This window comes from Pteropus medius, unplaced genomic scaffold (assembly GCF_902729225.1).
Source record: "Pteropus medius unplaced genomic scaffold, Ma_sr-lr_union100, whole genome shotgun sequence".
NCBI classification, from domain to species: Eukaryota; Metazoa; Chordata; class Mammalia; order Chiroptera; family Pteropodidae; genus Pteropus; species Pteropus medius.
In genome coordinates this window covers 1-12,393 of record NW_024351120.1, presented here as the reverse complement: position 1 = coordinate 12,393, position 12,393 = coordinate 1, and the positions used below count along the sequence as shown (strand labels likewise).

The following is a 12,393-nucleotide window of genomic DNA, read 5'->3' as shown; positions in this document are numbered from 1 at the left end:
CCGGGTGGGCGACCCCGTGTATAGCTTAGTCTTGGAGGCTCAGTTGCTTTGACTGTCAAACGGGGACAACGCAGATGCTGACCCCGTAGCTCCGGGTGCCCAGGAGGACATCGGCGCTGGGCGCCGTTGTTCGTACTGTCATTACCGGTCACTCTCCCTCTGACCAGCCCCGGCGGCGGCCAGGCGCAGGGGAGAGCTCTCCCAGGGGTGGAGTGACCGTCAGGGCCGAGAAGGCCACTGGAGGAGCTCAGCGCGGTCCCCTCCGGCGGTGGGGACGGAGGGGAGGAGGCGGGTGCCCAGGTGCTGCGGTGAGCTGGCGGCGTCTGTGGCGCAGAGGCGGGAGTGTGGACGAGATGGCTCAGGTGGTCTCGTCCAGCGTTGCCCCCGCCATGGGAGGTGCCTCTGTGCTCCAGGAGGGCATGCAAATGGGGGTCCCCGGCCTTGCTCCGGTGCCGGCCTGCAAAGCCTGGGGTCTGCGCGGGCTGCCGGGGGCCGGAGCACGCAGTGACCATGCCGTCCTGGCTGCACGCTCTGACTCAGCAGGCGCGCAGGCCTGCAGCCCGGAGCCCGGCCTGCCAGGGGCTGCCCAGCTGGCCTGGGCCCAGCCAGGCCGCTGTGCCCTGCCAAGCTGGTGCTGAACATCTGCACAGTTGCCTGCACCTTCCCCCGCTGGCCCTGGCCGCTCCGGCCGTCTGGTCGGCCGGCGGTGGGCATTTCTGTCTCTTTCCCGGAGCCCTTGACTGAGCCCTCGCTGGGCTCCCTCAGGCCTCACACCTGCTTAGGCCTCTGCTTCTCAGGGGAACGTTTCGGGGCCTGGCTGGGTGACCTTGGAGCAGGGGTCCCCTCTGGACCTCAGGCTTCCCATCCGTGTAATGGAGCTCTCACCGTGAGTGCCTCTGGCATCCTAGACTCTGTCCTCGGAGGTGCCAGAGACCGGGCCCCTCTGGAGGCAGGAATCGTCGGCCGAGGCTGGGCCTCCCCGTGTCCGCAGGATAGCGGCTGCGCCGTCTGGACACCCGGCCACGCGACCCCGGGCCCTGGACCGGGGAAGGCGGCCTCCCTGCTCGCTGCTCCCGGCCGTGGCAGCCGTCAGCAGGCAGCTGGGCCGGCCTGGCTGGGCTCCAGAGGCACGGAGCGGGTTAAGTGTGCGCCAGGCCTCCGGCGGGCGGGGCAGCAGCCTGGTGGGAAGTGTGAGTTCCTCCCCGTCTGCCTGACAGTTATAAAGGCTACGCGCCACAGAGCCGCCACTGGGCTGCCGCCTCCCTGGGAACCCCCTCTTGTGGGTGCACTTTGAAGTGGAGGAGGGCTGGGCCAGGGGGAGGAGGAGGAAGGGGAGAGGCAGAGCCCACAGCCGCCCCCCTGTACCACGCACCTGGCGCCGCCCGCCCGCCCGCAGCCGCTCAGCCCTTCTCCAGGAGGACAACCTGCTGACCCGCGCCAGGTAGGTCACCTCCAGCCGTCCGCTCTCCGCCGAGGCCCTCCCTGGGCACAGTATGCAGCCCAGAGTCCCCGAGCATCCCCCAGCCCCCTTGGAGCCTTATGTAACGGGAGCGGGGCCCGTGGGGAGGGGTCCGGACCCTCGGAGCACGGTGCGCGAGGCCCTGCAGCCTCCAGCCTCGGGTGCCTGGAGCTGTCCTTTGCACAGCAAGCCTCTCCCGCTGGCCGGTGGCTGTTTTTGGACCCCAGGGAGGGCTGGATCCCGCGTGAGCTGGGCCTGGCCTGTAGCCAGCGGTGTCTGGAGCTTTAATGAAAACCAAGTGTGAGGCCGGCTCAGCACCTGTCTTCAGCCCGCAGGCAGGAGCTGGGGCGCCAATTAGCCAATGGGGCTGCAGAGGGGACTCTGCTTGCCTGAGGCCGGGTGGGGGTGATGAGGCTCATGGGGAGTAAAGTGGCAGGATGGGTGGGGAGGGGCAGGCAGCGGTTGCAGTGGCCTCAAGGGCTCCAAACTCCAGGGTGCACTGCCGCCTCGTCCAGGGCAGAGACCTGGGGGTGCACAGGTGTGGCTGGCGCAGGTCCTGAGGAGCTGCAGGTGCTTGAGCTGCAAGGAAGTGGGGTTTGGTGGAGGAGTAAGGGGCGGATTCAGGGGAGCCGGCTTCCAGGCTGGCGGGGATGGGGGGACTTCCACGCCGTCTCTCCCTGGACTTGGCCCTGTGCAGAGCACGGTGCTCTGCGGAGTGTGGGCAGTTGGCCACCTCGCTGTGTGGCTTTGAGAACGTCATCTGCCCTCTCTGGGTTCCAGGCTCCAGGGGGACGGGCTCGGTGGTTTCCGAAACCCCTTCTCCAACTTGCTGGCAAGTGACACTCTGGACCTGAGACAAACGCTGGACAGAGGCCACTAACGGCCCCTGTCTCTCTCTTCGGGTGGGGCAGGAGCCCACGCCGCGGAAGCAGATGGGGGTGCTGAGGACCGGGAGGCTGGAGCCTCTCCATGACTTGGCCTGGGCAGGGAGGTCAAGAAGCATTCTGGGCTGGGGCACTGACTTGTTGAGAAGGAGCCAGCTCCGTGGCTCCGAGCACCCACGTTCCACACTCCCAGGGCATAGAGACCTGGGTTCTGCCTGGCCCGAGGTCCCCGAGGTCCCCAGGCCCGGCCCCCTCAGGGGCAGGGGAAGCTGTGGCCAGGGAGGGAAAGGGCCTGGCAGAGCCCGTCGGTGGACCCACCCCTCCAGCAGCCCTGCAGGCCGGTGGGAAGGACCATTGGCCCAGGTGGCTGGCGAGCACTGAGCAGGTAAAAGTCCCGAGGAGCTCTCCCGTGGGCCTGGTCGACAGGCCGGGGCGCGGATGGGGTCCAGGTCCTCTGCTCCTTCATCCAGCGGGTGCGGCCGGGGCCCACCGTCCCCTCAGCTGTCCCTGGCTTTCTCCACGGTCATTCTCCAGGGAGCACAGTTCTTCCGAGGCAAAGCACGGCACAGGTCGCCGTGGGCCCTCACACTGGGGTGGTGCAGTGGACCACGAACAGCACCACCATGACGTCTGGAGCCCCTGCCGGGAGGGCTAATCACTCCCCAGTCCTCCCGGTGGGGCCGCTGGGCAGCCACTACCAACCAATCCCAGATAACCCCGAGGCCCTGGCACTGGGTGGGCCCCGAGGGCTTTTCCCCAAAGGGGAGCCTGGTCAGTTGGCAGGAGCTGGGCCTGGTCTGGCAGTGACAGTGGCCTTGCTTCCTAGGATGGACTGCAGACGGCAGGCTTCATGCTGGGTCTGGTCCCTGCTGGCCACGGCTCTGGTGGCTGGGGGTGCGGCATCCATCGGGGCCACGGTGAGTGGGGAGCGTGGTCCCTCGCCCAGACGGGCTGATGTCGGCGGGCTGTGTGGCAGGTGTGGGGCACATGTCTGGGGGTCCAGGGAGCTTTCCCAGAGTCCCCCTCCGCTGCCAGGCACATGCGTTACAAGCTAGTCAGCCTGGCCCCTGAGCTGTGGCCTCTGGCCACTCCAGAGCCCTTGCTGGTGGCAGGATGGGGGCCGAGGGGCTGAACGCCTCTCTTCAGAGCAAAGTCCTGGGCGAGGCTCGTCGACAGGGTGGACTCGCGCCCCGCAGGACCCATGCCAGGCCCTGGGCCGCTCGGGCAAAAGAAGCGAGAACGGTTAGGGGTCTCTTCAGGACCCGCCCGAACCCCCAGGACATTCCAGACCTCGAGTCCCCTCGAGGCCCTGGGAGTCCCCCTCGGAGACCCCCTGAGATAGCCGAGTGGCCTGGCCGGTGGCTGTTCTGTCCAGGGCCTGGGGACGGCAGGCGCGTCTTGCCTGATGCCTCGCCCTTCTGACCATCTGTGGGGGCCTCTCACCTAGGACAACAGCCCCACATCCAACAGCCTGGAGGGCGGCGTGGACGCCACCGCCTACTGGTGGGGGGAGTGGACCAAGTGGACGGCGTGCTCCCGCAGCTGCGGGGCCGGGGTGACGTCCCAGGAGCGGCACTGTCTGCAGCAGAGGTGCGGAGTCGAGCGCGGGGCGCCAAGGGCCTGGCCTGAGGGCGGGGCAGCCTGGCCAGGGCGGCGGGGGATGGGCGGGGGGCCCAGGCTGGGAGGGGCGTCTTCGGCACAGGCCAGACGAGCCACCGTCTTTTCATAGGCCTCCGTTGGGGAAGTGGCTCCTGCTGGGTCCCAGGCCTTGGCGTCCTGGGGTCCATCCCACTTCAGGGCATGGGGACAGGGCGTTTGTGAGAAAGCAGGGTCCATTCCCAAGGCCCCACCGATGAGGGGCGAGGCCCACCCTGGCACATGGCGGGACAGCGGTCGCCGGACAGACCCGGGGTCAAATCTCGCCTTTGCCGCGTCCTAGCTGTGTGACCTTGGGCCGGTCACACAGCCTCTCTGAGCATCCATCTCCTCTGTGGGGCGGAGACCATGCTCACGCCCACCTGACACTCCCCAGGACACATGGGACAGTGTGCGCGCACCTTTAGCCCAGGGCTGGGAGGCAGCGAATGTCTGCCGCTGTGAGTTCTGTGCGTGTGACGGGGATGCGGAGGCGAATCAGACATCGCCCCTCCCCCGGGAAGGGACAGAACCTCCCTCGAGCGGCCTGAGAGAGGCGGAGGGCTCTGGTGCCGTGGCAGGTGGGGTGGGGAGGAAGGACCCCTTGGCTAGAGGGACCGGCGGCCCCTGGCGCGGGGCGCGAGGCCGTCCCCAAGCAGGTCGGGGTCGGGCCCACAGCAGGCAGCGCATGCACTCGCTCAGAGCCTGTGTCCTGCCCCGCACCAGGAGGACGGCTGTCACGGGCTCTGGGAACAGGACCTGCACGGGCACACCGAAGCGGTACCAGCTGTGCAGAGTGCAGGTGAGGCCCCGCCTGGCCGGGGACTGGGCCTGGCCCTGCCTGACCCCAGGCAGGTCGCGGGGTGTCACCTCGGTGGCCCCCGGGCTCTCGGACACTCTTCCCTGGGCCTGTCCCCAACGTCCTATGGAAGAGGAGGGAGGTGAGGGGCCCTGGGCTCAGCGGGCCCTCCCTGCATCAGATCAGATCTGTGACACCCGCTGGGTGCTCCCGGCTCGTGTGGGGATGAGGACTCACTTCTGTGGGTGGAGCTTGACGCTTGGCCTTGGGGTTTCGGTCCCCGGCTGAAGCTCTGCGTTGCTCACAAGCCCTATACCGGGAGCTCACTGTGGGAGGGACTGTCACCAGCTGTCTTGTTCCCATCCGGAAGCACCGCAGCCCAGGCCAGCGCCCCGTGCACTGACCTCCCAGCTCAGGAGTCCTCAGCCTCTGACTTCGCCCTTGACCGTGTGCTGGCACTGGGGTGGCCGGGCTGGGCAGGGGGTGCTGACTCTGGCTTGGCCTCTGGGCAGCGCTCAGGGGGACCAGGGCGTGGGGCAGACAGGTGGAGCTGTCGGGTGTGTGTGCGTCTGCGCACCCACACGTGCAGGGGGTTAGAGGCTGAGGGGGGCCAAGTGGCCATAACTTCCGTGTGGCACCCAGGCCGGCTGCCTTCCTGGGTCTTCGTGAGCTCGGGAAGGAGACCCAAGTGCGAGTTCCAGCCCCGGTGTGCCCAGCTGTGCCCCCCGCCCCCGCCTCCAGGCCTGTCCCCTCTGCCCGAGGGCACTTCCTCTGTGAAGCCAAGGCCACCTCGGCCACTGCGCTGAGGTCCAGGCGCCACAGCTACGGCCGGGGACCCGCAGACGGGCGTCTGCCAGAGGATGCGGGGCAGGAGGGGAGTCAGCGTGAGCAGAGCCCAGGCCGGGAGAAGGCCGAGGTGGCGGGGAGCGGGAAGCGTCCCGCCCAGGGCACCAGGGCGGCCAGTGCGTGTGGGCGTTTGGGGGCTGGCGGCTGCCGTCCTGATGTCCTCGCTCCCTCCCGGGAGACGGAGGCTGAGAGAGGGGGCGGACAGGCCACCCCTCAGGCTGCGGCCATTTCTTGCCCGGTCTGGACAAAAAGTGCCTTTGTCGGCGGCGTTCGTCCTGGAGCCTGCCTGCCGGCCTGTCCCTTCGCAGGAGTGTCCGCCGGACGGGAGAAGCTTCCGCGAGGAGCAGTGCATCTCCTTCAACTCGCAGGTGTACAACGGGCGGACACACCGCTGGAAGCCGCTGTACCCCGGTACCCAGCGGGAACAGAGCCGGGCCGCCCGCCCACGCCCTGGGGGCCACGGCCCATGGGTCCCCTCCTGGGGACACCGGGAGAGAGTGTCCTCGTCCAGTGGGTGGGCAAACCGAGGCCCGGGGTGGGGTCTGTCTTGTCGAAGGTCACGAGAAGTTGGGGCAACCGTGTAAATGAGCTGGCCTCTCGCCCTCAGGGGCTAAGTGCGGGGCCAGCAGCCCAGGGCCACCAACTGGCTCAGACCTCCTGCAGGGGGGACCCCCCCCTACTCACAGGGAGGCAGAGGCTACAACGCACAGGGCCTGGGCTGGGTCGCGGCCCCTGCGTCTCGGCTCACGCCTGCCAGCAGACCCCGGGCAAGTCCCTTCCACGCCCAGGCCTCCGCTTCCCATCTGTGCTACGGGAGAGGGCTGTTTGGGGCTGTTGGGGACGAGGGAGGGCAAGCCCCTGACCCGGCCCCCTCCCCGCCCTGAGACCCACTGTCCTCGGCCAGATGACTACGTGCACATCTCCAGCAAGCCCTGTGACCTGCACTGCACCACGGCGGACGGCCAGCGGCAGCTCATGGTCCCCGCCCGCGACGGCACGTCCTGCAAGCTCAGTGACCTGCGAGGGGTTTGCGTGTCTGGAAAATGTGAGGTTGTTAAACATGGCCGCTGGTCTCGTCGCGCTGACCGCCCGCCCGCGCCCCGTGGCGGTGGCAGCCGCGGCGCCCTCCCAGCGGCCCCCTCCGCCTCCCTCCCTGCAGCCCATCGGCTGTGACGGTGTCCTGTTCTCCACCCACACGCTGGACAAGTGTGGCGTCTGCCAGGGCGACGGGAGCAGCTGCACCCACGTGACGGGCAACTACCGCAAAGGGAACGCACACCTGGGTAAGCGCCCACCTCGGTCAGCGCCCACCTCGGTCAGCGCCCGCGCCCGCGTGCGGCCCCGGGGGCGACCCCGTCTCCGGCCTGCCGAGGGCTGCTGTGCCAGCCCCTGCCCCTCGAGGGTACCCCATACCCCAGACCCAGGTGGGCCGGCCAGGTGCTCCGCGAGGCCCCCTTTGGCTAGGAGTAGTGAGCGGCTCTGTATGGACCCGAAAGCCGGCGGCTAGTGCACGCTTGGCTTAGGGGCCACGTCTGACCTTTGCAGCTGTGCGGGGAGATGCCACACTTACTGAGGGAGACTGAGGCCCGAGTCCCGTCCTCACCGTAGATGGGAGGGCTGAGCCCGGCACTCGCGTGTTCTGCGGAGTCCACGTTTCGGGGTGCGGAGGCTCCGGGCTGGCCCCCCCTTCCCTGGGCAGCAGTGTGTCCATGTTCCAGCTGCATCCATTTGGCCTCATGTTGGCGTGGCATTCAGCTCTGGCCCGGCCCTGTGGGAGCTGGGGATGGGCAGGGGTCTGCGTCTGTGACAGGACTTTGTCCTTTTGGAAAGATGTCACTTACAACGCTCAGCATCAAACCAAATACATTCCTGGGTCTCGGTAAATGCTCGTGGGATTAAACTGGGTTATCGGATCAGGGAAGGGGGCGCAGCTTGAAACCCACTTTCGTGTGTGGCGAAACCGAGGCCCAGGCTGGGACTTGCCAGCTCAGGGTCCCCCAATGAGTTCGGGTGAGCTCAGACCGGAAGCCACGGTGGCCCTGGCTGTTGGGACTCTGGCCGTGTCCTGGGGTGGAGCAAACGGCCTTGGCCGCCACATGAGGGTGGACTTCAGAGTTCGCGTTAGTCTCAGATGTGGGAGCCAGGGCCGAGGGACAGCGTCTGGAGAGGATGGGGTGACCTTAGTGGAGGGTCAGGGCAGGGCCACTGGAGGGGGCCGAGCAGTGCGTGGTGAGCACAGTGGGCAGAGGCCACGTCCTTCGGAGGCCTCGCTGCGGGAGGCGAGGAAGGCCACCTCGCAAGCCCCCTTCCCTTCACAAACCGCTCATGGGTCCTCCTGCCGGACGTGGGGTACACGGATGGCAGGGCCAGTGTTCAGGCGGTGTGTCTCTTCCTGAGCACCTACTGTGTGCCATGAGCACCTACTGTGTGCCAGACACTGCGGGCTACGGGAAGGCCCTGGAGAGCCAAGGCTCACTCCCTCACAGAACTCTTGGTCGGGGGGGGGGGCCGGGGCTGAAGACTTAAACACCCCACCTCACTCCACCGGCGCTCGCTGTGCCCTGGGCCAGGTCTGGCGCGAGTTAACCCATCCGCAGCTCACGACGTCTCTGCGCGGCAGGTGCTGCCGGCCACTGCTCCCATTTTGCAGACACAATAACGGAGAGGTTAGGAACCTAGTCTCAGGTCACACAGCCAGAGGTGGCAGAGCTGGGTCTGAACCCAGTGGTGCCCACCGTCCACCCCCCCCGCCCTGATGAGTGTGTGCGTGCTCACCGCGGGGAGCGCCCCGCACGGTGGCAGAGCCGGTGAGCCGATGCTCAGGGATCTCGTGAGCTCCCCGCTGAGTTAGCGGCCGACGGGTGCGAACCTGCAGTTAAATAGACAGCACTCACCATTCGCTAATCGGGTCCCCTGCGTAAATGCCGCAGCAGCAGGTGAGCTACCGTGCACCTCTTTTCAACTCCGTACCCTGTGACGTGGTGTTGGGAGCCTCGAATCGGTCACAGTGGCAGTGTTGACCCCACGGGAATTGGCCAGCACGACAGGTCAGAGCTCCTCACTCTCCCACCAAGAAGGCCGGTCGTCAACTATTTCGCAGGGCGCCTGGTGGGGAGGGACGAGCCCACAGTCGTCAGGGACCTGTAACGGTGGCAGGGCAGGCGGGAGGTGGGGCGTGGTGCCGGCCTGCGTGAGCAGCCCCCCCGGGGTGGACAGGTGTGCCTGGGCGCTCACACTGCTCGGCGGGAGCCAGGGCGCGAGCTCAGCCCAGCCAGCCTGACCCCTGAGTCGGCCCTGCCTCCACCAGGCTTCTCATCTTAGGACTTTACAGAAAAACATCCCTCCTCCTCCTCCCCAGAGCACCCTCCGCGTCCGTCCTCAGAGCCGCTCCCTGCAGCCCCTGGTCCCTTGCTCGGGGTCTCCGTGCCGGTCTCTTGGCTGCCTGCCCACCTTTCTGGGGACTTGATGATGACCTTGGCCACGCTTTGTCCTTCCTCGTCTACATCTTTGAATGCAGAAAGCTCTGAAATCAACACAATATTGGGACGACATGGGTTTTAAAAATACTAATAGTGACAGGGACCTTGGGGCCAGGCTCTGTGCCGGGCAGAATCTCCCTACGTGCCTAGGGCGGGAGCCGGCCTCCCTGCGTGCAGAAGAGGAGACAGGCCCAGGCTACGGCCGCGCGCGGGCTCGACTTGGTGATGCCTGGAGCAGGTCCCAGGCCTGTCTGACTCCAGCAGATTGAAGGCTCGGAGGCCTGCAGTGTCCCTCGGGAGTATGACGAGTGTCACCCACGGCCTTGTAGGAAAGGGCCAGGGAGCCTGGGCAAACCTGGGCCCGTGCCTGGATGGCGGTCAGCCCTATGACGGCACGGGGCGTTTCGGCAGGGCCTCGGACTTGCCTCCGGGGCCTGGGTGCAGCCAGACAGCACCCCTCACCCACTGGGGACGCGGCAGAGTGGTGGCCGCCATCCAGGGCTGTCTTTCCGATTGAGAGGCGGCGGCTACAGCTGGAACTGCTGCTCCCCATTGTCCAATCTCCCCCAGGTTACTCTCTGGTGACCCACATCCCAGCCGGCGCCCGAGACATCCAGATCGTGGAGCGTAAGAAGTCCGCCGACGTGCTGGGTACGTGTGCTGGGCCTGGCGGCGGCCACGTGTGGGCTGTGGTTTCCCACGGGGCAGAGCGTACGGGTGGGGGAAGGGCCGCCAACCCTGGATCACTTCCTGTGGGAGAGGGGTGGGCCCCAGGAGCCCGAACTCAACCCAGGTGTTTGTGTGTGTCGGGTGGCGGGGGGAGGGATGGTCATAGGGAAGCCGACACCTCCATGTGTGGAAGGACCTTGTACTTGACCGTGCCTGACCATGGAGGGCAGGGTCGCGTCAGGAAGTGAGTTCCCCATCCCTGGAGAGCCCAGAGGTGGATCCCTGGGATAGCAGAGCGAGACTCGGCAGACGAGAAGTTTGAGGCAGAGCAGGGGGCGGTGGGCGGCCAGTCCGAGGCCACGGCGGCCAGTCCAAGGCCGAGGCCGAGGCGGCCAGCAGCAGATGTAGGACACACACGCAGGTTCAGGGCTCCCGAATTAACGTTCCTGCCACTGGGTGGTCTCTGGTGGGAAGCCGGCCCTCGCTGCGTGTCCTCCAGCTTGAGGATTCTGCAGTTATTTGCATAGTGGCCGAGGTGGCGAGGCCCCATGTTGTTGACAATTCTAGAAAGGCGTAGGAATGTCGGCCTGCACATGTGCCCTGTCTGTACCCCCAGGAGGCCGCCTGGGCCCTCTGGCTGAGGTGGGCAGGTGCCTAGCAGGGCAGGCCGGGGACTCAGGAGAGGAAGCTACTCCCAGCTCCCGGCTTGCCATGCTGCTTCTCAGGGCGGCCCTGTGAGGGGGCTTCGCGGAAGTCGTCAAGGTAGAACCTGGCCGGGCTCCAGCCCCCGCGCCCCAGGCTCTAGCCCCCTGCGCCCCAGGCTCCAGCCCCCGGCCCGGCAGGTCTGCACGTCCCAGGCCCCAGGCCCCAGGCCCCACAAAGGAGCCCGGCCTCTGCCCCGCCGTTGCTCGGTCGCCTGCTGGGAACGCCGTGTCCCAGAGCCGGTTGCAAAGCAATCGCTCTCGAAAGAGACGCATGGAGATGTCGAGGGTGGCCTCGACGGAGTCCCCGGCAGGCCACAGGGAGGAGGATCATTACTGTCAGGAAACAGGTCGTGGACGCCGGCCGGGCCTTCGCCCTGGGCCAGATCTGGGCGCCCGGCCGAGACAGCGGCCCCGGCACACGCCCCTCCACAAACGCCTTGGACTCACGCTACTCGATGACGTTGCTGTGTCGAGGGACGTTCCTAGCAGACGCATCCTGCCCGTGCGTCTGCTCATGTCAGCTAGCCGCCAGGCGCCCCTGCTCCTGGCCAAACCTCTCCTGTCCCTCGGGCCAGCTTCTAGAACTGGCCCTGAGGACACCCTCTGGAAGCCACTGTCCCCAGTGTGGCTCCTGCCTCCTCATGCCCTCCTGTCCCCCGGTCGAGCTTCCCCGAGCCTCTGCTTGCGCTCTGCGGCCCCGGGGAGGGTCAGCTGCCCCAAATCGCCACACCTGCCCCGGCCCTCAGCCCAGCAGGACACGGGCTGCTGGGGGGTCGCACCTGCATGTTCCTGCTGTCTAGGCATCCTCAGGCTCAGGTCAGGCCCTGGAGTGGCCGTCCTTCCGAAGTCCTCCATTCCAAATGTCCACCCACGCCCCACCTCAGAGAGAGGGCGTCCGAGAATGTGCCCGGGCCGCCTCAGCCACGTCTGGGAGAATGGAGAATGGGGTGGTTGGGCAAACGGGCAGTCTAGTTGCCCCGGCATGAGCAGCAGAATGTCCTGACTCCCAGGAGAGCATGGAGCTGGTCAGCTCGGGGTGGTCTGGAAGGGCCTGAGGGGCCGTGGGGACCGTGCTCCTGGCCGGCCAGGCTGGGGCTGCAGCGTCACCCAGGGTGGGCCCTAGACGAGCACCGTGGGTCGCTGGGGGCAGCAGCACCCAGGGTCACAGGTGAGTCTGCAGAGAGCTGGGCTGGATGGCACCCGTTGTCCACTGTCCAGTCCTGGGCACTTGGTCCCGGTGCTACGGTCACCTCGCAGCTCCTGCTCCTTCAGAGCTGGGCGGAATGACAGCATCAAATGGGCCCCGTGCAGCTGTCGTCCACCGTCTAGCCAAATCCTCGTTTGGTTTAGGCCGATAGGAAGGTCATTCGCGTGTCCGTGGCATTCACTGCCCAGGGCCACGTGCTGGCCACAGACAGAGCGTCCCACACCTTGTGTCATGCAGTTTCCTGGCTTCGGGTCAGGGGCTGGGTGGCCACGGTCCCCTGAGCGTGTGATGCTGCCCCTCCCTGCCCCTCCGCCCTCCCTCCAGCCCACGTGACCGGGGGCCTTGCACTGTTTAGCCCTTGCAGACGAAGCCGGCTCCTACTTCTTCAATGGCAACTTCAAGGTGGACAGCCCCAAGAACTTCAACATCGCCGGCACCGTGGTCAAGTACCGGCGGCCCATGGACATCTACGAGACCGGAATCGAGTACATCGTGGCCCAGGGGCCCACCAACCAGGGCCTGAACGTCATGGTGCGTGCGCCCCGGGCGGGGCCTCCGGGCCAGCGGCGCCGTGCTGTGGCCCTCGGCCCGGGGTGGGCCTCGTCTTTCACTCGCTTGCTCATCCATCCGCTGGTTCCTTCTCTCATTCATTCATTCACTCAGATTTTAATGCCTCTGCTCTGTCTCCCCCTGACTCCTTCCTTCCTTCCT

The 12,393-nt window shown here is 67.0% G+C and overlaps 1 protein-coding gene across 1 annotated transcript; it reads left to right on the top strand.

Annotated features, from left to right (window-relative positions):
* Positions 1–841: 841 nt before the first annotated feature.
* LOC120586544 (ADAMTS-like protein 2) lies at positions 842–12,364 on the top strand (the record flags this gene model as incomplete). The annotated part of the gene is made up of 9 exons (XM_039842917.1): positions 842–1,441; positions 3,170–3,260; positions 3,791–3,933; positions 4,705–4,780; positions 5,932–6,034; positions 6,528–6,673; positions 6,783–6,906; positions 9,673–9,753; positions 12,038–12,364. Coding segments are annotated over exons 2-9 (1,090 nt in total), but the record flags the coding sequence as incomplete, so codon positions are not given.
* Positions 12,365–12,393: the final 29 nt, after the last annotated feature.